At 34.5% G+C, this 27,309-nt stretch overlaps 1 protein-coding gene across 2 annotated transcripts in view; it reads right to left on the minus strand.

Moving 5' to 3' along the window:
- Positions 1-226: 226 nt before the first annotated feature.
- Positions 227-27,309, minus strand: part of LOC130801618 (clustered mitochondria protein) — a 28,826-nt gene continuing 1,743 nt past the window's right edge. The window contains exons 2-30 of one of the 2 annotated variants that reach the window (XM_057665494.1): positions 27,172-27,257; positions 26,590-26,814; positions 25,793-25,854; positions 25,417-25,606; positions 23,964-24,104; positions 23,664-23,817; positions 23,293-23,486; positions 23,083-23,184; positions 21,395-21,530; positions 21,185-21,313; positions 19,587-19,980; positions 19,279-19,383; positions 18,420-18,538; positions 14,503-14,614; positions 14,259-14,396; positions 13,606-13,734; positions 13,343-13,513; positions 13,038-13,124; positions 11,839-11,973; positions 11,261-11,407; positions 11,064-11,132; positions 9,446-9,604; positions 7,346-7,402; positions 7,198-7,238; positions 3,334-3,453; positions 2,905-3,214; positions 2,686-2,793; positions 2,525-2,596; positions 227-806 (exon numbers count right to left, since the gene is read on the minus strand). In XM_057665494.1, coding sequence (XP_057521477.1) covers positions 390-806; positions 2,525-2,596; positions 2,686-2,793; positions 2,905-3,214; positions 3,334-3,453; positions 7,198-7,238; positions 7,346-7,402; positions 9,446-9,604; positions 11,064-11,132; positions 11,261-11,407; positions 11,839-11,973; positions 13,038-13,124; positions 13,343-13,513; positions 13,606-13,734; positions 14,259-14,396; positions 14,503-14,614; positions 18,420-18,538; positions 19,279-19,383; positions 19,587-19,980; positions 21,185-21,313; positions 21,395-21,530; positions 23,083-23,184; positions 23,293-23,486; positions 23,664-23,817; positions 23,964-24,104; positions 25,417-25,606; positions 25,793-25,854; positions 26,590-26,814; positions 27,172-27,214 — 4,266 coding nt within the window. In that variant the 5' untranslated portion in view covers positions 27,215-27,257 and the 3' untranslated portion in view covers positions 227-389. Of the gene's footprint in view, positions 807-2,524; positions 2,597-2,685; positions 2,794-2,904; positions 3,215-3,333; positions 3,454-7,197; positions 7,239-7,345; positions 7,403-9,445; positions 9,605-11,063; positions 11,133-11,260; positions 11,408-11,838; positions 11,974-13,037; positions 13,125-13,342; positions 13,514-13,605; positions 13,735-14,258; positions 14,397-14,502; positions 14,615-18,419; positions 18,539-19,278; positions 19,384-19,586; positions 19,981-21,184; positions 21,314-21,394; positions 21,531-23,082; positions 23,185-23,292; positions 23,487-23,663; positions 23,818-23,963; positions 24,105-25,416; positions 25,607-25,792; positions 25,855-26,589; positions 26,844-27,171; positions 27,258-27,309 lie in introns of both variants that reach the window. The other variant, XM_057665495.1, reaches the window with a different exon arrangement.

Raw genomic sequence — 27,309 nt, forward strand, 5'->3', positions numbered from 1 at the left:
TCCTAAAGTATATCAATAATGTGCGTAATTAACAGTAAAGAGATTACAATATTCATGTTGCTTTGACAACAAGCCACTTCTTCCCATGTAAAAGAAAAATCCTACCAGAGACATCAAAATGATGTGAAAAAAAAAAACATAAAATAAAATTGACTTAGTTGGGTCAATGGCTAAGATGCCAACACAAATTTATTAAGAAAATACCGACTTATAGCTACACCAAAAATTGATCGCCATAAAATTAGCACTAGCAGCAACTATCAAAAAAACAAAAATATGAAAAACAATAATTCATGACTTGATTATGTCATCCTAATCATCTGAAAAAGAAATAATGTACCACCAATATTTGAACAGAGACATCATCTGATCAGAATAATGCTAATCACTCAACTCGTAACATTTGGTTTTGCCTTTTGTTTTTTAGAATCCAATGAAGCTAAGCCTGTAATTAGACCGACTGGGGCTTGATTTTGTTGTTCTACTGGGAAATCCTCTTTTGTGAGATCATTATGTGAAACTTCCTTTCTATCAACACTCACTACCTTTTCAGCCTTTGGCTCAGAAACCGTCCCTGAATTTCTAGCATTCATGGGTTGAGTAACAGTTTGGGCTGGGGCATTATGAGAACGAGTTAACTGTCTCTTAGCATCTGCCTTTTTCCTAACAGCAGCTACAGCACGGGCTGCTCTTTCATCAACACCCCTTCCCCGAGGAACAGCCTCCCCAATCATAGCTGCATTTAAGGATTTGTTCAAAGAAGCAGCTGAACTCCGAGATCCTCCAGCTGCTGCTGCTTGCAAGCCCTGTACCATATTACAATAATACACTTATGTCACATCGTAAACATTAAGTAGGCACCAGACAGACATAAAAAAAATATTAGTATCTTCAGAAGAAAAGGATATTTCTGAAAGACCCTTAACAAGCAGAATCTCTGAATTTATATTATTAAGCTTGAAAAAGTTTAACGCCAGCCCTCATTAATACAAATTAAAACGAACACCTTTAAGTAATCTTTAATTGTACACAACCCACCCTGTCCACCAGCTGGCTGCTTTCTGGATCCCTTGAATCCCCTGATGATCATCCTCTACTGCCACCTTCACTCTCACATCTTCGAAAAACAATATTTAACAATCGCTAATGGCATAGGTTTTTCTCACTGGTTTCCCTTTTGTGATCCTTCAATAATTACCTCTTGAATAGCAAAGATCAAAAGTATGTAGTTCCTCCGTCTTTCTCCTTTTTGGCTGTTAGTAACGTTCCAATATTGCTACATCTATTGCCTCCAAATGCACTTAATTCAATACGCCTCACACCTCATACTTCCTAGATCGATCAAATATATATTCCCTTTCCTAATCATGTATCAAGGACCCCACCTAGGCAAGAACCATTTGACATTGGGGTCAACGCATTTTTTTGTTGTTGATGATTGAAAAATGACAACACCTTTAGTTGTGTTCTTAATAATGAAAGCAGATCAAAGCACTAGTCAGAAATAGCTCACATTGAACCCTGAAGGAAGCATTGGAAGGGGAAGAGAGATCTTCCAGGGTCGTGGACAGAGAGGTTATAAGAGGGGTAGTGATGGTTGTCAGGTGGTAAGAGGATGATGAGGGAAGTTCAAAAATACAAAAAGGGAGCAGGGTTCGGTTGAAGGTAATTGGGATTAAGGGAAACCTAAAATATACAATTAAAGAGTTAAGGGGGTGTTTGTTTAGAGGGGAATTGGGGTAAGGGAATAGAAATTTATCAAAAGACAGTCTTGAGTCCTTGTGTATTTATTTACAAGGGAGGAAATAGGAAAGGGAATTAAATTTCATCAAAGTCCCCAAGAAAATATCCTTTGGAGATAGTTAAGATTGATACTTTTACCCCAAAATCTCAACTAAAAGTCTAACATAACAAAAAAGGGATGGGACTTATTTCTAGCCCCAAAGTCTCATCTCAACTCTTAATTAAAAGTCTCACAACAATGGATTTTTATCAAAAGAAAGTCTCAAGTCCTTGTTTGTTTACAAGGGAGGGATATAGGGATAGGGACTTAAATTTCATCAAAGTCCCCAAGAAAGATGTCCTTAGGGAGAGCGGTATTTAAGATTGACACTTTTACCCCAAAATCGCAACTAATCGTCTAACATAACAAACAAGGGATGGGATTTATTATTAAGCCCCAAAATCTCATCTCAAGTCTCAATTAAAAGTCTCACAATTCGCATTCCTACTTGCCAAACACATTCTAGGGGTGTTATTTACATGAAACTTTTTAAGGTAAAAGATCTCTGAAGTAAGGTTGGTTTTAAATAGAAAACCCTTTATCTACTCCTATCGAAACTAATGATTTATGAATATTACATAGAAAGCCACACTGACATCTTCCCTAATAGTCACAATTAAATGACATATCAAAATGGCAACAAAAATATTAGAGACATTCAATCACCAAACTAAATACTAAGAATAGAATGGTACGATGTCATACCACAATGAGCATATATATTCAAATCATTCAATTTACCTTCAATAAATCCACAGCTTTTTTAGCAGCAGTTGCATCAATCGTTTGCCCCTTCTGTTTCTGCGCATTCATCTGTCAGAAAACATCAAAAATATAACCAAAAAAAGATAAGTCATGGAGTCAAGCTCGAAAACTGAAAAGATCCTTTCATAATAACATACCTGAAGCTCACGCATCTTGAATGTCTTCATCCAGTTTTGTGAGTCACGAGTCCTTGAATCCTCTTCCCCAAGTTGTTTGAAAAGTATTTCATAAGTTTTCTTTTCATGCTGACACAAAACAGACTCTTTTCGTCAATCTTATGACAAGTTATGAAAGAAATTCAGGAGAAAATAAATATTTTAAGCACAGCTCCGATTTGAAATCAACATCAAGCATACCTGGTGCGAAAGTTTGTAGGCACCCATACAATTAAAAGCAATTGCAAGAGCGTGATAACAAACAGCAGTTTGGATATGCTCTTCGCCTAGAAGTCTCTCGTTCTTCTTCAAAGCTTCCTGCAGGTACCGAAGAGCTGTGTCCATTTTTCCAATATCTTGATACATCATCGCAACATTTATGAAAGTTGCAGCAACATCAGGATGTTCAGATCCAGAAGACAAGCTCAGTAGGAGCAATGCCCTTGACATGTGACGTAATGCAAGTTCAGTTTGATTAAGTCCATGATAGAATAGAGCCATGTTTCCATAACTGTCAAATCCAAGCAAGACAAGAGCGTATAGATGAGATGACAAGTAACAAATATTGAAACAGCTTTTTAGACAATAGGACTGAACCCAGATACAACAAACACGAGGCAGAACAGATACCTGTGTGCAGTATCAGGGTGATCCAAACCAAGGCAACGCTCATTGATAATTAGTTCTTTATGTTGCTGCATAATTGCTCCAGCCATATCCCCAGCATGATAAAGCACCATGGCAAGATACCTAAAAGAATATTTTTGATTTGAATAGTCACAATACTGCAGTGGCAACAGCTGATAATTCGTGATATATGCCCTATCATAAATTCATAGACAACTCTGATCGAATGTAAGGAAACTAATATGTTAAGTATATAATCCCGCTATCTCTCTCAATTTGTTTTTCCAATTTTTGTTCTCACTCACTTTGCCACATTTCTGTTTATGGACTAACATTTTCCTACAAACACCCAAGCAAACATAATAAAAAGAACTACCAAATAACAATGTAGCAAAATCAGGACACAAAAAGTTAATAAAAAAAACACAAAACACTAATTGAAAGTAGAGGCAAATGCCACATGAGTATTTTCAGAGAAAGACAAGGTTTAGCCTTATAGCACTAGAAACTCTTCCTCCTTATGTAACAGCTTAGTTCTAAAAGGAGCAGGGCAGAGCCTAAGCAATAAAGGTGTAAGGCGAAGGGGTAGGTACACCTTTAAGTCTAATTTTTTCCCCCTGTTTTCAGGATTATGAATTCAAAGACCATTTAATGGAGCCAAAAATTCAGAGTTCATTGGTTCTAGTCCTTTGGAATGTAACTGAATATTGTTTTCACATACAGTTAATATTTATGTGTGCACTATGTGTAGTGGATAGTGTTGGTTAGTGGTGAAACTTAAACAAAATTACAAAGGGGTCGGAGTTAATAAAGAAATTTTTAATTCAAGAAAAATTTAATAAATACATCTACATAAGATAATGTATATACTAAAAGAAAACTTTACATAGATATTAACATACTACATAGCATTAACTTATACAATGAAAGTAAAACTTGATGTTCTTTTTAGCACTTTATAATCGTTTAAATTTTTGTCTACTATGTAAAAAAATTCAACCGAAGCTCTCCATGAAAAAAATCCAATAAAAGTAGATCATTACACAACTATACAACAATAAATATATATTTCCTCCTTTTTTGTTGTATCTTTACTTTTATAGTCAAGCGAGTTAAATTTTGACCATTATTTTTATAAAATATATTATGAATTATGTGATAAAATTATCATTGACTAATTTACATTGATAAATATTTTCATAAAAATAACTTTAATAAACACATAATTATATGTTTAGAACTAGCAATGGTCAAAATTTAACTTGTTTGACTGTGAAATTAAAGATAAAAAAGGGACTAAGGCTCTGCTTTTAATTATAGTTACAATCTCAAATTTAACAATTTTTTTATTGTATAGCATTATATACCCTTATGTGATCCTTCAATACGAAAAAGAAATAACTAAATAATACTACAATTGAGAATTGCACGCCACTTTTCTACTTTCTATTAATGCTCTCCTAGCTCATTGTTTTCCGTTCTCTCAATCCTATATTATCCTCCTCGTGTTCTTCTCCTTCTTATCAATACTAATCCTCACATGCTCACTCTCACACAAATTTATCAAATCTTCTAATTTCTCGCTCATCTTCTGGTAAGTATCATGCAATTTCTCAATCAGAAAATGAAGTAAAGTAGTGACAAAATGTGAATGCAAAATTTTGAAGATATTACTAGTTGAACAAATGGCTTATACATGACTAGAAAATCTACATTTTTCAATCAACAATTTTAATTTCTTCTTTATTTAGTTCCTTCTAATGTTGATACTATGATTCAGTAGGCACACTAGGCAGATTGAAACATAATGAAAAAGTTAGCAAAATGATTTTTCACCATTACCGCTCCAGAGCCGTCTCGGACAATTTAGGGGCCCTGAGCAAAAATTAAAATACGAATGTGTTGTTTCATTTTTTTTTAAATGTCAATGAAATATATTAATTCTTTCCGATTAAACAAGACAATAGTTTCTTATTTAACCCAATTAACCAATGAAAAACAACAAATTAACAATAATTTTATGCCTAAATTCAATTAACTATTTAAATATTACAAATTATTGACATGCATCATACAATAACTTACGTGTATAGCTCTTTTAAATAAAAATAATATGTTATAATGAATTACTAAAGTGTATATATTAAAAAATTTGGGTCCTTAAAAATGGGGCCCTAAGCCGTCACTCATGTAGCTCTTGCTACATAACCGGCCCTACTGGCGCTCCCGTCCCTGGTAAGTTACGCACAACTGTTAATTATGAACATTCCTCGTTTATCACAAGCATCAGACGTTGGAAGCCATTTAGTGGCACTGAGGCTTAATATAAAAAAGTTTGCCCTGCTTTGTGTCTTGTACACTTGCTGAAAACGCCTCGGCTAAGTGAGGCAAAGCCCACTACAAAAGGTGAGTGCCTCAATGCATTTTTTGGCTTATCGGGTTGATAATTAAATTAAGCTTGCTTGTTTGAAAAGAAATAAAGCTCAAACACGAATTCACATGAACATGAAGTTTGAGCGTTGGGCCAAATATCACATAAGATGACTTGTTGGCATCCCTTGTCACATCATCGAGTGAGCTAAAACGTTCCCATAACATTAAATTTGCAATTAAGGGTTTTGTCCAATGTAGGAATGTTAAAGTCTAGGTCATCCATATGGATTTTCTTCTCCCTTCATTCTGATTTTCTACCATCTTAAATTATAAGTCTTGTCATTTTTTTTCTACTCATGTCCTCCAAGTCATCTTCAGTCTTCCTGACCTCTATTTAAGAATCATGAGTTATAGTTTTCTACTGCCCATACGAGTTTGTTAATAACTTGTCTTTGCACATCCCCAAATCATTTTAAACGATTCTATTTCATTTCTTCCTTAATATTTGCAGCTCCTAAACCCTTTCTTATGTCTTCAAGGTATGCTCACTCATACATCGAAACATTCGCATTTACACTATTCTCATTTTTCTACTATGATCCTTTCTAAAAGTCCAACATTCTAAGCCATATAGTAGCAATGGTCTAATGTTCGTTCGATAAAATTTACCTTTTAACTTTAAGGACACACCTTGATCACATTCCAATAGCCTTGCTCTATTTTTGTCATCCACACTTTATTCTGTAAGTCACATCTTGTTGGATGTCTCCACTACTCTAAAGTATGGACCCAAGGTATTCAAAGCATCTAGTTGAAGCGATTTGTCGATTTCTTTGATCCTTAATATGACAGACATATCGAGTGCCTTAGGCACACTATTAAAACTAAGAGTTACACCCAAAAAATTAACACAAAGTATCCAATAATCATCTTATAATAAGAGGGCAACCTCTAAAAATCACAAAAGTAGCTATTCCATTAACAATTGTATTTTCTTGTTAAATCCATAGACCAATTAGAACCATTCGAGTAGACTAAAGGAAAAATTATTGTGAATAATAAACACTTTCGTTGATTTTCCTTCAATAATGCCAACTTTCAATTAACCATGAATAATATTAACTTAGAGGGTGTTTTCCTAGACTAATATTAACTTTTGTTTAACCATTAATTTACCTTTGTTTTTATGTCGATAATCAACTTTATAACAAAAGTTGGTATTATTCTAGGCAACCACCTTTCTAAGTTGAAATTAGTCATGGTTAATCAAAAGTTGATATTAGGAAATCAATGAAAGTTTGTATTATTCACGGTAAATGTTCATATACTAAAATGATTGTTTAGTTCACAACATCATAATTAAACCAAGGTTTTAGACAAATTATACATTTACATCATTCAATTAACATCACGGAAAGGATGTTAGCAAACATAAGACAAAAAAAAAAGAAAAAGGAAGAGTATACAACTAATAAAATGTGATAATTAACATACCTACAACAGTTAGCAACCTCTCTATGCATTGGACCAGTTACCTAAAATTACCAAAGCAAAACATGTAGACTAGATTTTCAGTCTGACTCAAAAGAACAGCAACAATCTCAGAAACAATATTACTCAAATAACACAAAGATGTTCATACCTGCTGCAATATAGAAAATGCCTCTGAAAACGATGTATATGCCTCACCAAGCATTCCCTAAAGAGTGACATTATCAAACAAATCACTAAGCATACTTATACACCCACATTATCAAGTACACCATGGAAGTAGCATGAAACTAGGCATATACTACCTGAATAGATGTGTGTGTCCACACCAATGCAACACAATCAACAATATAACTAAACAGTCTTCCACAAGGATAAAATAGCAATCAAGTTATAGAATAATGTAGCTCATAAAAATAGGAATATTCATCAATAATTTCATGCATCATTTTTCTCAAAAAGAAAAGAACAAAAATGAATACTCGCTTTGTCCCCATGAGTATACCATCATTTCCATTTTCGTCCGTCCCTTTACATTGCAACATTTACAGCTTGGGTATGTTCTCACCATTTTCTCTTCACCATTTTCTCTTATCCACACAATTTTAATGTCCCCACCATTTTCTTAATTATTGTGCAATTGTGTGTTGTAGCAATAATATGGGGAAAGACGGAATAAAAGACAGGAGAAACTAATCCCAATGAAAAACACGAAATTCCTCCCTCTCCCAAAAACAAAAAGAAAAAAGTCCATTGTAAGCTCAGCCGTATTAGTCTCAAATAAACATAATAACTCAGCACATCATACCATCAATGTCGTACAGTGGAAAGATCATGAGTTATTTCTATCCAGATGCATCAAGAAATATCACCATAATACAAGTCAGCGAAATCAATATATAATACTCATTCTTTCTGCTACTAAAATATCTGCCACCATAGAACAAAGAATTAGACGATCAAATTACACCAGACTTCACAAAGTATCCAGTAAAAAATAATCTTCTAGACTTTGGCCCTGTAGCAAATTAATTGTGTTGATCCTGTCCAATGCCAACCCCCACAAAACAACACTCTTCTTACTTAGAACCATAGGCTTATATATAAAATTGGCATAAAGAGCACACCAGCTTCTTTCCATTTGAGCAAGCGATCTTTTTGTCATGTGAGTCACATCTTGGACAATACCCCCACTTCTTTCAAGAATAAAAACAAAAAAAAAATTAGAATCCTCGGTATTAATGTGTAGCGCTTGCCCACCAATGCGTCACAACGTATAGTTCCTTTAGCAATATATAATCACTTGCAGTCCACAATAGCTCTAAAAATTTATGGAATTCCAGCTCTTATACCTCTAAACCAAACTTAGTGATGATGACCATTACTCTATTCCCATCCACCAATAAGTATCATCCGCAAAAATCATACATCACGTCATTGCAGAGAGAAATGAATTGTGTACAATATCTGCAAGTGAGTAGCATGTATGCAAGTAACTAATCATTTGGATACAACCCATATTTGCTCATGATAACATAAACCAAATAGACAAGAGGAAACAAACTCTTCCACAATAGTCACCTTCAAAGGTAACGCCTCCCATACTCAGCATCTCCCTTCTTTCTTGATAGACAATAAACCCCATAATTAAAGAATCCCCCTTACCGGCTCTTCTATTGGACAAAACACAGACTTTATCTCATTTCCTAAATGTCAACAGCAACTCCAATCGCTTCTCACCAACCCTTATTCATACTACTCTCTAAGATAAAGATATCCTACTACACTTCTAGAACCTGCGCCACAAGCACGATCACACTCCCATCCTACTTGCTGCTATAACTTCAACATTATCTCAACTTTCTCGAGTCTGGCTGTAAAAGATGTAACTCTCTTGACTCAATCTGAGAACTTGCAATTGGAATATGGTGGCAGATCACTCAACATATGGGCATCACGAATATTAAATGAATTTTATCAACATTTGGATCAATTTCTTTTGTTTGTTATAGTTCCTAAGCAGAAGGAATTTGAATATTTCACAAAATACTATGAGAAACAAAACCTAAAATGTTCTCTAAAAAATATGTGATATAAAATCTCAATCTATATATGTTTCTTAATGGATAACTGAACATCAGCAAAAGAGCAAACACAATAAGGAAGGGATTCAAGTACTTAAGTAAACCAACCATTAAAAATTTACAATCAGTGTTTGAATGCAAGTAAGAAAAAGGGAGATTTAACATACTTCGGCTAACTGAACCTTCCCAGACTCAACAAGATCCCTAGCTTCTGAGCATACAGGAATTGAATGTTTCACAACAGGCGAGAGATTCAAGATGTCTGACATTTGGAAAGGTCTTTCATCACTGAGATCATATTTACGAGCTGCAAGAGTTATCCCAACCTGCCAGTAAAATCAGATATATCAAACGACAATTAATGTGAATAAAGTCTACATAAAGGTCATTATGCAATAAACAAAATAGAATAAACCACATGCCATCCTAAAGGCTAGTACCTCAAAGCCATACAATGAAGCACACTCCAAGTAGCTGGCATACATTATGTTTCCTAATACAAGCCTAATTAGCTACTCCTACTTATAGACACCGGCAAAGTTGAATTATAAGACATGTGTTTGACCATTAATAATTATGCATTACTAAAAACAATAGAAAGACAGCACTCGAACAATAAACAAATTAAAAGAGAGAGGATATACGTCCAAAAAAATTCAAAAAGGTCAATCCCACGAAACCCCAAGGAAATAAGTGTATCATGTACAAAGGACAGGTAGAAGTGTTGGCAAGCAGAACAGGTGTTCTTAACTATAATTCTAACCCTAATGGCAATCATGTTTGACCAAAATAATCATATCCTTGACAAATCACATCAACCCTCAACTTCCCAAACAATCATGCTGTTCTCAACAAGTTTCACAATCGACACTTGTTGAGTAGCAAACACTGCTCCTTTGAACAAGATCTCATATAATAATCATATTACTACATACTATATAAACAAAAACAATCAGGTCCATTCATACGGTGATCTCTTTGCGTCTGCAAACCATAGCCAAATTCCCGAATTTTCATGGCAAAGCAAATAAGATGAATTTAATGTGTTGCATAGAACTCCTAAAAAAAAAATTTCAAAAATTTCAAAAGTTAATAAAATTGGATCAATCACAACCATCAAAATGAACGAAATATTTGATCTGAACTCCATGAATACAAGTAGATTTAACTCATAGCATTCAAGAAGCAATAATTAATCATAACACCTATTCTACTAATTTCTATGAGATTACAAAATCCCCCTTCATTAATTCATCCTCAATTACAGAACATTCTTCACATCAAGAAAAACAAGAAAAGAATCAAGCCTACATAAATTGAAGGAAAGAAGCAATCATGGTCATCTACAACTACAAGTTCAAAACAATAATCAAATGCAGTAGGCTCACCATACCCCGAGAGAAAATGTGGAACACTAAAAAACTTCCTCACCACGACCCTAGGGAGTTAACAGTACGAAGCCGACCAAAATGACCTGTCCTTGATCTTTATGACTATTTACACTTTACTTGAACAAACCATGTTTACCAAAATTCTTAAAAATGCAACTTCAGATTGACAGGTTTATCATCATCAAATATATTATTAGTCATCAACACATGGATGCATCCCATATATGCATCTTCAGCATCAAAAGACACATCCACTAAAAGAAAATATTTTAAAATTTAAACCAAACTAAACTAATCATCATTCCATGTCATTTACATGTCCACAAAAACAACAAAACTAACAAAATTTGTGATTGAAGGCTCAATCTAACAAAAAGTATTTACAAAAAATTACCTTCTGGGAGAGATTACGAATAACTGAAACTTTCTTCACACGTATTCTCGCATCCTCTGGCATATTAAACTACACAAAAAAGCCTTACGATATGAATGGAAGTACCCAAACACTAATCTTCCTTAGTATATGAAAGGAAAAACATCAATGTAATATATAATAAAATAAAAAAATGTGCAATTTATTTCACTTAATACCTGATATTTTATTTTCACAAGATCCAAAATATCAGACCATAATCCCTCAGTGCTTAACCCTGTGTAAAGAGATGAATTCTTTTTTGAAGATGATCCATTTCTTGGCCTGTACTTTCCCTTAGAAGACTTTAGATGTCCACCTTGTTCCTACAACATACACAGGGTTTTACTTTGAAGAAGAAAACCAAATACACTGACAAACATCAACAAAACAAATGAAACTACATTGTTTTATACAGTAAAAATATTAAAATAATGGAAGGTTGCAAGCTACCAAAAGCCACAATAAGGGGGAAACAGAGGAGTTGAAGGGAGAAAAGAAAACTTCATTAATAAACTCTTAATTATACATCTAACAAACCCAGTGAAGGTATTTTCAAATAGCCAAGTTCTTGGAATTGTACTACCAAAATACATAAAACACAAACCAATAACATTGTTTTATACAACAAAAACATTAAAATAAAATTAGTGTGTGCTAAATTCCGTTTCATATTCTTTCTATGCAACTTGGATGAACAAAGATCTTAGCAAATTACAGCAGTATTTGCATGAGTTTTTTCAAGGGAGTTTAATACCTTCTTGTGAGAACGACGCGCAAAATTCGTACCACTGATTTTTCCAGACACTACTTGAGAATTGCCAAAGAAACAGTTGAAAAAATGTGCAGCTGAAGGTCCAAGTTCATGATCATCTGTATCTCTCAGGATGCCCTGCAACATCGCACAATGATAAGCTCCAGTATTCTTTAAAATATATCTGTAGGTTAACCAGTTAAATATATTTTTGCAAAATCACCATTTAAGTTGCCATGGCTGGCATGAGTCATGTGAAACAGAGGTTTTGACACGAAACAATACAATCACATACTACGTTTCACGACTTATTTTGAGTGTCCCAGAGATGTGTTGTGTTGGAAGTTCAAGATCCAACAATATGATACAAAACATGTGGGGTGAAAAGGAATGTGGAAGCAACATGCGGAAACTTGCCCAAATAAGCATCGATTGTACCCAAAGAAACAATGAAATCACCCATGCTAGTCAACAAGACAAGTAAGATCAACATTTTAAATCAACAAATAAAACAAGATAAGAATCACATCAGCCAGAAGCATTATGATCTACAACAACAATCAATAAAAAACCATCCCATGCTAACTCGTATACAATAAAGAAGAATTTGCTTCCAAAATATATAAAGAATCTGGTTAAGTTTATGTCAACACACCATAACATAGGTATTAAAAGAAAAAACACTATGGAATGAACAGTATGATCAACATTCATCCTTATTTCCCTCTTGAATGTTTTCCCTGTTTTCCTGATGGAATTAGGATAGCAGTATGCAGTGGAAAGTGACATGCTCTGTTACTTAGGAAATTAGACCTATGTATGTCCTAAAATCAATCTTTGCGTTTCTGTGATTTCACTTTATCAATCATAAAATCATTTCCTTCTGTTCAGAAGATATTAATCATGACATTCCATTGCTGGGAAGCAATAATAAACAAGTCCTAAATTCATCCCCACTATACATCACAGATAAAAGGGACTTAATTACTCATATCAAAGGTAAATCCACCTTCTACACAAGATAACACTGAGAATACTTCATGAATCACAAAGAGCACCTTTTACTTATCGTAGCTTGTATCTTATTTAGAAAGATTATGCACATGCATAAATTTGAATTACATAGCCATTTCACTTATTATAAGAACAATATTTGATGAGAGTTTCTTATCCTGGTCCGCAGCAATAAGCATAGAATTTACCTTGAGCAAATGTTTTGCAGCCCTCACTGCAATCTCATTAACACAAAGATCCCAAAGATGAGGCATATGTCTGGTCCCTTCAGCCACCTGAATAGTCAATCAAACAAGAGCAAGTGAACTTTCTCTAAACCTCAGTCTCCTGCCTCAAATACCCTTCACTTGATGATTTAAGAGGTGTTTAAAAAAACCAGAGGTATGTATATTTATTACTCAATCAAGAAAAGTCGAGACTCTTGTCATTTTAGCCAATCGATTTCATTCACATTTCACATTACTAATCCAATATAAACGGTAAGCATGCTTACTTTTCCAATATAACGAACATTGATCCCATGGGCATGAAGTCCATCGGTTAATGTCTGACCATCCATGGGAGAAACTTCTAGTGTACAAAGATCTTGTATAAACTTCGGTAGTACGATTGTTGTTAGATAAGAGCTTGCATTCCTCACATTATCTTCATCAGATGCTATCTCCTAGAGATTCAAAAACAATAGTCACTTTTGTACTTTATCTTGGTAAACAAATAAATCATAAGTGTATTGAATCATGGGGTAGTGACACGCACTTCAGGTGGTCCCGCTAACTTAAACTCTGTAAATACATTAGGATTGAAGCTAATTTGTTTAGTTGTTTCAAATTCAGTAGCAGCAGACACCTCTTCCACAGGATCTTTAGTCATTTCTTTAATAATATGCTGCAAAACAGAATGCTTATTAATTCATTCGCTTGTGTAGTCAAGGTGAAAAATATCACAAGAATACTGCAATTACTTTTCTTCTGATGGAAATCTTCATCACAGTAGAAAGAAAACAAGCACATATTTAATATTAATTATAGGAAACTACATATGGTTAAATTGAAGTTGATGGTTAGGCTAACAGAAGCATTTAACAAATAAGAGTATCACACCATAGTCCTCAGATAAAAAAAATGCTTCCTATAACTCTTCAAATGGATGCCAACAACCTGAGGAGACCGCAACAGGTAAAACATCCAAAGTTTGGCATTAGAATCAGATATTAAATTAACATGGCATGTCCCATATAATGGCTAGATTCACCAGCCTTCATGTAGCAACATGGACAAAAATTAAAGTCATGAATAACATGTGTAAGAAATCAAAAGCACTCAAGTCCACACACTATTTTTTATTAAACAACATCAACATTAGGCCAGCAAAGGAGACACAGTCAAACATTAAGATAAGGGTGCACTTACTTGTTTACTCAAATCCAAAGCAGTATTCAAATCCGAACCAGAGTGCTCATCCGAGTTTAATAAATCGGATGTTTCAGAAGCCAAGCAGTCAGTTTTCTCGATTATTAATTCATTACTTGGCATCTTTTCAGCTTCAGCCTTTAAAATGTATAACATCCATTAGTTATCCGTGAATTACTTCAATCTACTGAAGAAAATGTTTATGAAATTCAGCAATTGAGCGATAGAAAATGTCAAAACTTACTTGTAAAAAAGCTTTGACAAGTTCAGGCCTCAATATACAGAAACGAGAGCCTGATCCACTATAATAATTAGCATCACGAGGAGTAACCCTCATCAGATCCAAGAGATAATGCCTATAATTAGAAGAAAAAATGAGAAACAGAACACAAAAAAATGACCACAAAAAACATATGACAGGCAGAATCAACCAGCTTCTCAGCAGAGCACGACCATATAAATGACATTCCCATTTACATTATTCATACGCACAGTAAAACGTTGAAAATAAGAAAGCCTTCAGTTTTAATTAGCTGGTTTCATTACTTAGTAGAATTTTCAGAATTTAGCCATGAATTCCTTTAGGAATTTAATTTTTTGGGTCAACTTCATATAATAATAAACATTAAGTTTGTGAAACAAGCAAAAACAAGAAAAACACTCATCCAGATTCAAACAGGCCAAGAATTTGGACTTTAAGTTGCTACTTAAGTGAAATTTAAGAGTCTTTACCTTTTGAAATCCATTCATGCTGATTTTTATCATAAACAAGTTAGTAATCTTATCAGGGAACGGTGGGAAAGATAGACAAATAGAGCAAAGATAAAACAAAATTATTCATAGGAAAAACAAAACTCTCAAACCACAAACATTTTAATAAAGCACACCAAGGTGTATTCATCTAAGCAAAAGAAGATTTGCATTCACCCTTCATAAATAGTAAGTACCAAATCAATACAAGTATCCAAACTAAAAAAATCAATATACAAAAAAGCACCCCTCAATCTATGGGATCAGCCAACTCAATAGAGCACTTGACTCATGCTAAATAAGCAAATCAAAATAAACTTTCTAGCATTTTGATATTGGTCACCTAAACACACCACAAAATGAAACAAGATTCTACTTATCTCCATTTCCAAGAACAAGGTTAAGCTGATACAAGTTAAAAGTAAACTAATGATCCTGTCCAAATTTGCAAAAATAAAGCAGTTACAAAATTAGTTTATGACAATCTGCCACACCATTTCACAAGCAGCTTAAAGTCAAAGCTCTCCGGGAAAAAAATTCAACTCTCAGCAGTAGACCATACATGCTACATGTAAAACTACCACAACGCAGCGTAACTAGAAGAGTAAGAGGCGCTGACACCAAAATGTGTCAATACACAGGTCCAAATAAGATTATAATTACCAATAAAATGGAAGTGACCCATATCAAACACACAGAATGCAGAAAGCAAGTAAGGCTAACAAGTGAATTGTTGCTTCTCATATGTGGCATTTCATAGAGGTAACCTAATACCAAACACTCTCTTTACATGACACAACAAGCAAAATTATCAAAATTTTCACCACAATCATTTGGGGTTACCTATATTGAGTACTCCACCTCACATCCAGTTAATAGAAGAATTGGGAAGATAAATCCTAGATCTACCAATTGAAGGTTCATCCTCCATAAAAAGTAACAAGTAGTCGGGTTTTATGTATTGGGTAGTTGTGCAGGACATGACAATCAATGTTTGGCTTCCCTTCTCCAGAGAGACGTCTTTTTTGCTCTAAAGTACATATCAATGTTACCGATTTCGAGGACCGATCCAGGTCGCGGAACGGGGTCAGGAACGAAATTCACCAATTTTTAATATCCAAGGTCGGGTCGATAAGTTTTGGGTTGAATTTCTTAGGTTGTAGAATGATTCAAACTAGAATCGATAAATGATTTGGGGTTGATTACATAAAATAATACTCAGAAAAGTACTAGTAAAAATTAGTAAAAAAAGAAAATGAAAGGAAAAAGGTAAAAGGAAAAAGTAAAAAAGTTGAATTAATTGATATAAACTAGAGCAATAAGGTAATTAAAAAATTATAACAAAATTCTTAGTTAAAAGATAATAAATTCTGAATAAAATTTGTTTAAAAAAAAAGTGAAAAAGAAATGGACCTTAATGTGCAGAAAAATAAGAGAACAAAGAATGAGAGGTATTATTAGTAGTTTAACATTGGAATTGCGTAACAAGACATGATTTTTTCACACCTAAAGCTAATTGTGCCGCCTCCCGTGCCTTCTTTCACTGTTTCCCATCAACCTTTTTAAATCCATTTCCATTTCCAATCTTCTTCAACAATGGTGATCAGAAACTTTTTCATGTCACCGTTACCTTCTTCTTTTCTTTAAAACTTCTTTCCTTTTTCTCATTCTCATTGTTATGTTCTCTTTTTCTCTTTAATTATCTTTATTTGTATGGGCTTATTGGTTCGATTGAAGTGATAATCTAGATCGCATATCCGAGCTATACATGTCATGAATGACTTGGGCAATCCAAATCAGAGTTTGCTTGCTAGATCATCAATCCCACTAGCTGCTGAACCCATTACTTTTCAAGAGTTCCTGGACCCAGAGTAATTTTATCCACGGAAAAATTAAGGGGATCATGAATCTGGGAAGATCTTGGTGCCTAGATTGAACTGCATAAATCTAAGATGAACTATTTACCTTCAAAATAAGAGAAATAGATAACCCTAACCCCCCTCTCAGGTAGCAATTCCAGCGGTAATTATCCCAGCCCATCATTCCTTTTTTAGAGAATCATCCCACTACTTCCATTCTCCTGGCATAAATCCATATGCAAAACGTTCGCTGAAAATTTCTCTCCTCCCTTCAATCATTTCCCTCTCTTTCTCCTTTGCGCAATAAAAACACTTGATAATATTTTGGTAGAGTTTAGTTCTGAAAAAATAAGATGTTAATATATTCAGTCAAAATCATCCTGTACTGCTCGCATATCTCTCTCTCTCTCTTCTCGCTTATATCTTTGTTCCTTACGCAGCTACTTACAATTCATTTGTGTAAATTGGTCAGCAAAATAAATATTTACTTTCTTTTTTTGGATTTAAATTTCTCTCATCTATCCACTCTCGGTAACGCTCTGTCTTACTTCCATTGCAGTAACAATAACTATGGTCAAATTCAGTCTGCAACATAAGTCTTACCTTTTTACCCGAAAAACTCCTTTCTCTCTCTTCAAATCTTTTCATCCTCTCTCTCTACCCCAAGCAAGGACGGTTCTGTTCTTTCTTTTGGTCAATGGTCCACAATTAACAATTTTTTTGTCATTTAAAACTTTACATATTAATTTCTGAATTTTGCAAGTTAGTTAACATCTGCAACAGTAAATTAGAACAGGGCCATCGAAATCACAAATTTTCAAGTTCTCTTTTCAAATTAAACTAGTACATAAAAAGTCTCGCTTACTATTTTACCAGAAAACTTCCTTTCTCTCTTCAAATCTTTACATCCTCTCTCTCCCACAGGCCCTCAGCAAGGACAGTTCTATACTTTCTTTTGGTCAATGTTCCAGAACAAAATAATTTTGACATTTAAAACTTTAGATCTTAATTTCTGGATTTTGCAGGTAAAATATGCAACAGTAATTGAGAACAGGGTCATCAAATTTACAAATTTCAAGTTCTCTTTTCAAAATTAAATTAGTAGTCAAGTACTAGCACATTTCAGTTTAGCTATATTTTCCTTTGTTTCCTTGTATTTCAGGTAGCGACAAATAGGAAGCACATAATGGCATTTCCCATACCGAGCCCTTTTCCAAGAAACCAATGGAGAAACAGGGAATGCTTAATATATTCACGGGTAGACTCTAGTTAGATGCGAAATATTCTGCAAATTACAGTAGAAACCTGAAGGATTGGATGAAAGGGGACATGAGATATTTAGATATTCTCAATATTACTAGGGATCACTCTCAAGTCTCGACAATACCCTTTCAATTCGAAACCGTGAAGTCCAAACCACAAACCTTATAAAAGGTGTCAAAAAGTAATGAGAACAGGTAGTATAAGTGAAAACCAAGAACAACCTGACCCCACACCCTAAAATAATAAATAAATAAATAAAAATAGTCACTTGAAATACAGCAAAGATCACCTGTCATCACTACCAACAATACCCTTGCATTCCACTGGGGCAGCTAGTTTGAATGCATTGCCAGACTCATCAAGAACAGTATGCTCCTTCAAATGAAGACGTTTTGCAGCCTCAAGCACCTGAAAATGTTACAAAAGGTTGTTTAAACAAAGATACACATATAATTTAACAAATAAACATTATTCAAATTTGAACAAAAGGAAAAATTAGTCCTCGGACAAAAAATAGAGGAAGGGAAAAAGTAAAAGAAAGGTATATACCATAGCGCAAATATCATCCATATCACCGCATCGTGACTACGTTGTAAACTGTAAAGGTTTTTAAGGTTACCACGAGTACTCCGCATTGACCGCAAAAGCGTTTTTGTGACCGTTATTGCAATTGCGTTTGAGATTTTTCACTTTGATATATATGCTAGTGATTACATAACATATAGCACATTTTGAGCCAAGATTGCAAAACCCCTTAGAGATACTAAATCTTATGCACTAGAGATATTAAGGACTAAGTGTATTGGCATGCGTGCAATTCCAAATAGGACAAATAGTAGGGACAGGAGGAAGTAATTTTTTCACCTTTCTAACTTCCATTACTCACTTCAAAATACACATGTCCCTATCATATACTTCCCAAACCAAAGGCACAAAAATAATCACTTTCTCCTTGTCACTCTAAACCTAAAAATGGATTCGACCATATAGACACAGGGAGTAGTTCTTTTACATTACCGATACACAAATTAGTTACTTTGAGATAACTAAATCATTAGCCATACTTTATGAGGTAAGCATAGCAAAATCGTCATGCATAAAATTCAACAATATCTAAAAAAATCAGTCAATCTTAGTCCCTTCCTGACCTTGATATGAAAATCTTCATTCCAGCAAATCTTTTTCCCATTATCAACAGAACCATATAGCAGAGAGTCGGATTTATCTCCTTGAAGGATGCCTGGTAAAACACTCTGGAAAAGCAACAATTTAATTACGGATTCCAAATGAGGGGGTGATGAAAGTGGCAACAAAGTTAAAGGAAAAGAAATATCACACAGAAAATGCTAGCTAATGGCTACAAATCTGAGAAATGTATATCAACTAGTATGCAGAAATGGTAGAATTTTGAATACAAGAAAAAAATTGTAAGAGCAATCAATACATCTCACCACACCTGTGCAACTACTCTATGACCCCTGTAGTCAATGATAGCCATAGCCAAATTATATAGCCCTGGGACATCAGCTTCCTGGTAAGCCTTGGTGCCCTTCAAGTCATTATTTGCAGAAGCATATGTGGCCTGCTCACTATCGGCCAACTGAAGTTCAGCAGATACGTCAGCATCAACATCCACAACAGCATTGTCCTCATTTTTTGAGGCACTAATTTCAACCCCATTGCAACTATCAGCTACAACATCAGATGATTTCTCCACATTCTTCCCATTATAGTCATGTCTAATGGTTAAAGCATTAGATTTCAGATTGATAATTTGTAGGTGTTTCCGTGACAACTGATCAAGATCTGTGTCGATAGCAAAACTGAAGAATATATTGTTGTGCACATACCTAGAAGAGTAAAAAGCACAATGGTGATAGTCAAATCAGTACATGAATGAGAACCAGTTTTCAGCAACTTCATGCATGCAAGTTTAACAAACAAACACCCGTACAGCTTCCAATATTGATGGCATCAGGAGAGGACAAATTCACTCAGCATTACTCAAAAGCCACAAATCTAAAATAATCCCAAGCCCCCACAGTTAAATGGTATTACTCCCATATTCACTCTCCATTACTCAAAAGCCACAAATCAATAATGATCCCAGGCCCACACATTAAATAATAATTATTCCTATACTAACTCAACATTCTCTTGTTTTTTCTGAACTAAGGTCTTGCCTTCAGCAATTACCAACAACAGCAGGATGATCATTGTCAAAACAATAGCAAACAGGTGTTTCACTGACAACAAGGAAAAAATTGTGAATTGTGCTAATATGTATCATATAGTTTTTCAAGAAAATAGCAGTACTTCTAGTATTTTAATCAAACTAGCCATGATAAGTTATCATCAAAAGCGACAGTAGAAAGACAGTTTTTGCTCGAGACAAAGACATTGTGAATGATGCTAATTTGTAGTTCTTCAAGAAAATAAAAAAGACAGACCATAGCTTGTGCAAATCATTTAAACAAGGGCTAAAGTATACTAGTCATGTTTTCTACACTTATTTCAGCAGGCATTCTTTTACACACAAAAAAAACTTTGGCTTGTAAAAACATTTCTAATACACTCCTTGTCTTTGCCATGTACCTTGACCTACGCATTAGAAATGGCAAAAAACCAATAGCTCGGGTCTGCAACTTATACATGCAGCATAGCTGCCTAGTATCATATTCTGAATATGTAAGCTCATTGACGCACAATCACTTAATGAGAACTAATCACATGTTCTACAGCTAGGCTAACAGGAAAAAAGGATTGGCTCAAAAAGAAGTAAGGCAAACAATCAGAAAAATTACCAACCATTGGAACATTGATAATAATATGATCAACAAAGAGGACATAATGATAAAAATTAAATAATCCAACAACGAACAATGCAAGGAACTGATGTAATGGGGTTCAAACACCTAATGATGCCTGCTCAAGGCCAAGGCATCCAAAAGATCAAAAACAACAATCCAAGATTAGTGTTGTCAAAGAAGGCACTAGAGAAGTGGAAGAAACCTTCCATCCAAGCTTTTTTTATATTTGTATTAATACACTCACATGTGAAAGCATTCGGGATCTGTTGGGTTGATTGGAGGTATACATCTGTTGATAACCCCAATGGCACCATTTGTGGCCGCATCAACAAAGTCAGAAGTAACTTTATACAGAGCTCTGTCGCGTAAAATCCTGAGACGAAGGTGCACAGTAATTAATAATACAATTCAATCTAGCATAAGAAAGTATAGCAAAATTTATAAGACTATTCACCTTTCCTGTGGCGTTGAATGAGGGAATTCTCGACAGGATTGCAACTCCTCATTCCAGTCCCTTTGCATACCAATGAGCTCACTTCCATAAGTCAATGTCAATGCATCTTCAGCCCTGGCTGCATCACGTTTATGCTCTGCACAGAATGGTAAAATGATGGACAGCTTTGACTACCACACAACAGAAAAAATAAAATAGCAGAAGAATACCATAAAACTCTCCCAACTCCTAAAAAGCATCGACACGGAATCAGAATATCAGGCATAAAAGAAACATCTTGCCTCAAATAATTCTAAAATAATAACAAAATGAATCAAGCTCTAAATAAAGTTCTAAAAATTTACATGTTTTAGTATTCTACAATTTAAGCTCCTAAGAACCATGTATTAGGTTCATATAGAAAGATTTGATGTAAACCGCACAATGTTACTTTACTCATTTGAAGAAAATTGCCAATCTTTATCAAACTATTAAACACTCAAAGCCCATGAAAACACTGCATGGAATAAAAAAATAATCTTGTAAACAGAATGCTATACAGATTACAGTTGATGGAGACTCTATGAGATGTCAAATGCAGAGTACAAGACAGTGTGATATTAGCAACCACATCACTATTTTAAATTCATCCCACACTGAACTTATTGAAACTTACTTAAAATTATGGGTGCAGACTTGGCAAAAGCTTCCATTAGAGAGGACTAAACATACATGTAGCAGGGTGTAGAGTTGTTGCCATGTTGGCCAACAAAAAAAATACAATTACCATTTAGCATCAATAGAAGTATATGAGGAGAAAAATACTTATTTTTAAAAGTGCGTCCTGGAGAAGAGCAAGAAAATGTTTTTCCATCTCCAGGTAAGTGCAATGGGAGGCATTGAGATGCACAAAACGTGTCTTGTGTATGTTTGCGTTGAGGCACAGCAATAGAAAAAAAAATTAAGTGTTTTGGCATGTGCTTTTCTCAAAAGCCCACCAAGGTAGGCCCAATGCTAGGCAATGTGGATCGCTTTCAGCCTCAATGTGCCTTGCACTTTTTATTTACTAAGGTGAAAGGTCAATTACACATTTGGCTATTGAAAGCGTACTGGTACCTACATTGACATCCCCGCTTCAAATTCCCTTTCTAACATTATTGCTTATGGTAGTAAAAATGATGCTCAAATCCATGTTATCGAACTCTTTATTTTACCTCAAGTACTAGTGTAGGATCTTCCACACTCAGGCATGTTTATAACACTTGGACACTTTACTTTGGACAAAAAATGTATTTTTCAAAAAACTCAGTCTTGTCAGACACTCAAACACAAACCCAGGTGATTAGATATGAGTTCCCAAGCATGCGCAGCTGCGCATAGAGCCTCAATTATTTTTATGGTGCAATTGAAAGTATTTTTCTTACAAGTACCATCAAGATATGACAACCAACTCCATTGCAAACTCGGCAGATAATAGCAGTAGCATTAGTAGCAACCACTGAACACAAATAGTGAATACCAGAAGTATCAGCCATTCATAGCTCTTTCAATTTAACATCCACAACAATAGAATGCAATCCAATTCATATATACAGTGTCAGATTGTCAAGTAGGCATGCAACACAGAAAGTAATACATACTTTTGATTCAGAAATACAGAAGAAAAAAAATTGTGGAAAAAGCGTCAAGCAAAACATGAAATTAATAACCTGGTAGAGGATATAAACCCATCCATGAATTAGGAGGTAACAAGGATTGAACATTTTCAAAAGGATGTGCAGCAGCTTTTTGCTCCAATATTTCCCGAAAAGCTTCACAACATCCGAAAAGAAATCAATATAGATGTAGGGAGAAATGATTTTGCAAAACAAGATAACGACAGTCTAAATTATAATTAAACAACATATAGCAAATCCTACCTTTCTTAAACTTAGAGCTAATTTTTTGCAAGAGTCCAATAAGAGTAGTTGCTTCAACAGAGCTTTTTGTTGGTCTGGGATCTAAGTTGTTCCCGGTGCTTGAATTAACATAGAACATTCTTGTAGTTCCTGTAATGCAAAAGTGTCCGCCCTCTAATGTTTTTACATCCAAATAAATCAAGTCTCCAACAAGCCTGAAATCATCAAGTTAAAGGTGGCAAGCAAAATGAAAATGCAAATCAGAGACAAAGGTTGCTAAATTATATGTCCTAATAGAATTTTACATCAAAAAACAAAACGCATAGTAGGGGTGGAGAGGGAAAAGAAAAAAGAGAAGAAAGAAGATAATACTAGAGTTATTCGAACTCTACCTTCTGTAACTCGGAGGAGGATTGAAAGACGAGAATACTATACTTTCAACACACTTAATCTCTTTTGAAGAAGAAAATAATTTATTCATGGAACCTGTAACATCCTCCATAACACCAAAACCATCCAATTCCGGAACTTCTATTTTCACTGATTCTGAAAAACCAGAACTCAATTAATTAGCGCAGTGGAAAGAGGTCATTGATGCATTATAGAGTTATATAGATAGAATACAGAATCCATGAAGTCGGATACATGAAATTTTTTAGAAACAAAATTGGTACATATACAGGGACTCAAACCTTGTGTATTATCAGAAGAACTTCGTGACGTCTCATGCTGCAGAGCAAGAGAAGTTGAAAGTGATGCATGAAGGGTTGAAAGAGAAAGCAATTCTCTAGTGCGGTGCACATGTGCCCTCACAGATCTGTCATCATAGTAAGCTGAAAATAATTTCAAGGATCTGAATTAGACAAAATTCTCAATAAGATGCTACATTGAAATCTCTTATCCTTTGTATGCTTTTTTTAAAAATCACTATTTTGAAAAGACCATATACACTCAAATATTAAATAGAAAAAAGAAAAATTAATAGAATGCAGGACTCGAGAGGGTGAAAGACAAGTTGTCCAAAAAATATCAACTCTATGCTCAGTTGGATAGCACCTAAAGCATGTATAGAACAACAATGCCAGATCCGCAATTTCAAAGAATTGGGTCGGCTACATAAACCAATATAGTATATTGACATCTTTATCCCTTCTGCATAAAATATCTAACTAAAGTTTATAAAATAACTTTTGTTAAAGGAACAAGAACTATGAAATTCTTGGAAAATAAACCAAAACAAAAGAGCATCAATGATCAAATCACTGGATACACCTAAAAAAAGACACTTCCTATCAGAAATACATGCGCATAAATCTACGAAAACAACAAAAGGTGAAACCAATGGTCTCTCCCACCTAAAATTTGCAATTGAAACTGGATATAAGCAGAGATGAGGGGACTAAGTCTGAAAGAACACACCAAATGAAATTCTTTTCTATTGGACCGAAAACCAACCCCATTAGGTCCCTGGAGGACGGATAGATTACAAAAATTAAAATTGTGTTACATTAATTTTTTAAAATATATAATCAAAAACATAATAGGGTAAACAAAAACCTTAAGTAAAATGGACGGTTATTGTTGGAGAAACTTAAGCTCAAAGTATACGAACAAAAAAAACATAGGTGGTCTCGTATCATTTTAATGCTTATTCATTTTTTCTAGAATAAAGTCTTAGAAGGGGGACACACTAGCAGCTAGCATTCTGATTTTCGTAAATGAAGGACACTTGGTGATACTCGATGAGATATTGTTGGATTGAGAAAAGGAAGCTTTATGAACGTCCCTCTGACTTTAACCAAACATTACTCTCCTTTGATTGATATGGATGAATAGTGAGAGGCAATTAATTTATCATGGGGAAGACACCTCCTCATTTTCATAGTTCACATTTATTATTGAGTTTTACAAAACAAAAATGCCTATTAGGTTAACCTCCCATCACCTTAAGCCAACTTATTGAAATAATTAAGAAGCCATAACTAGTAAAATTGAAACATCGAACCTTTTTGGATCAGATTTCAATTCCACAAAAGCGTCGTATAGCACCCACCCCAAAAAATAATTAATGCACAAAGATAAGCCAGTGCTTCCTAGCTTGTCAAGATTACTTCCATATCTTAGTATATGAGGCAAGAAAATTACCAGGAACCATTTCCAAAGAACAATCGCCTGAAGTGATGTCAGCTACTTCCAATATTTCATTAAAGTCTTCTAAGTGATGGATAACACCATTTTTTGTGTGCAATAACAAATCATAACAAGTGTAGAAACATGTTTCGGGTGCATCAAGAAGAAAGTGCCTCACATCCATCACGGAATCACCGGGATTGAGCTGCACATCCCATCAATTAAAAATATATAAGACTCGTCTAACGTAAAGATTATGTATACAACTATTCACGAGAATCAAAAAAATTGGAGAAACAACGAGCAGACAAGTACAAGATGCTTGACCAAATGTAATCAATACAATAGTATGTCCATATTTTGCATCCAAAAGTGTGAGAATAAAACCAACCTGTAACTCCAGCTTCTCCCCGCCAAGGGTCTTCACAGAAACGGGATAAAGATGAACTTCACCTGCACAGCAACATAAAAGATCAGAGGACAACAGAAGGCTAAATTACCCTTATAGAAGCCTATTTCACCGATTTATTCATAAAGAAAGCATTTTATTGTTTGCATAAGTTCACACATCTGATTATGGGTTTGCATCTCAATAAGTATATGTTCATATGCTTGTAAGTATCAATATCTCTTAAGAGAATGTAATATCTGCATTAAAGGTCAAACTGTCAAATTTAATCCAGACCCAAGTTCAATAGGAAAGTGTCATTGTTAATGTACTTCACTCAATAAAAAAGTATGGTATAGCAAGCTTGGGAAGCGTTGAAACAGGGTGGCAAAAACAAACAAACTGCAAGATACCAGAATTTACTAATTGAGGATATAATAAAGGTTCAAATAGTTATATGTCAAAATATGTATAAACACTCGGCACAACAACATTATTTAATGACTAAATCATTCATCATCACTTAGAATTCACATGTGTTGCTACTTTGTATTTATTTCTTTTTCCTTTTTCTTTTTTTTTTTTCTTTATATGGATTGAGGAAAGCAAAGAATAAGAATTTCCCTTCACTTTTAGTAATTGTACGCAAGCAACATAGATAAAGGTATAATTACACATAAACAAGGTGGCAATTCTTACACCACATTGTTTTGCTCTTTTTACATTTGATAAAGTCAAAACATTGTTTGATTTTAATTGCAACTCTGGAAAAAATGTGGATCCAAATGGTGCATCATTACCTTGCCTAGATGGATTCAACGAGCTTGGTGCCTCGATCTCCTTAACCTCAATCTCATGTGAATGTCCAGTTGATTCTCCACCAGTATTGATCCCATTAGCTTCAGGAATGGTAGGGTCAATCACAATCGGACTATCACTTGGAGAAGCATCTAATGAGGCAGTGAGTTGGGAAGGATTGACAGGGGCTTGTAGTCCCTTCTTGTTCCTCATTTTACTTGACTTGCCTGCCATTTGTTACTGGTTCAATAGAGAGCTATTCTACCAAGCAAAGGAAAATAAGAACAAACATAACACGAAAACATCAATATTTAGATGCATAGAAACTTGCCTGGTTATAATTAGAAACAAAAGAGAAAAAAATAAAGAAAAACATGAACATTGTTCAGATCAAAAATTCAGTAAAAAATGAAGCACGCATAATCTAGAGATCAAAAGACTTTGGTTGGGAGACATTCTTTTCTGGGAAAGCCATTTTCCACCCTTCCTCATGTTAGTTAGGGGTTGAAAAATCTTAAATACAGTTGGGAGACAGTTAAGCTAAGACTGGAAAACATTTATTATTGTAAACGAAGGAACGCTACATTTTCCTTCCATTCGATTGCCTTCCTTTTTGCTTCCTCTCATCCCTTCTCTTTGATCTTCTTTTTTCCTTTTCTCCAACTTTTTCCTATAAAGGAATCATTCAAAGAAAAATGAAGTTTCAAGCCTAATGTGCATTA

This window comes from Amaranthus tricolor, chromosome 15, assembly GCF_026212465.1.
Source record: "Amaranthus tricolor cultivar Red isolate AtriRed21 chromosome 15, ASM2621246v1, whole genome shotgun sequence".
Lineage (NCBI taxonomy): Eukaryota > Viridiplantae > Streptophyta > Magnoliopsida > Caryophyllales > Amaranthaceae > Amaranthus > Amaranthus tricolor.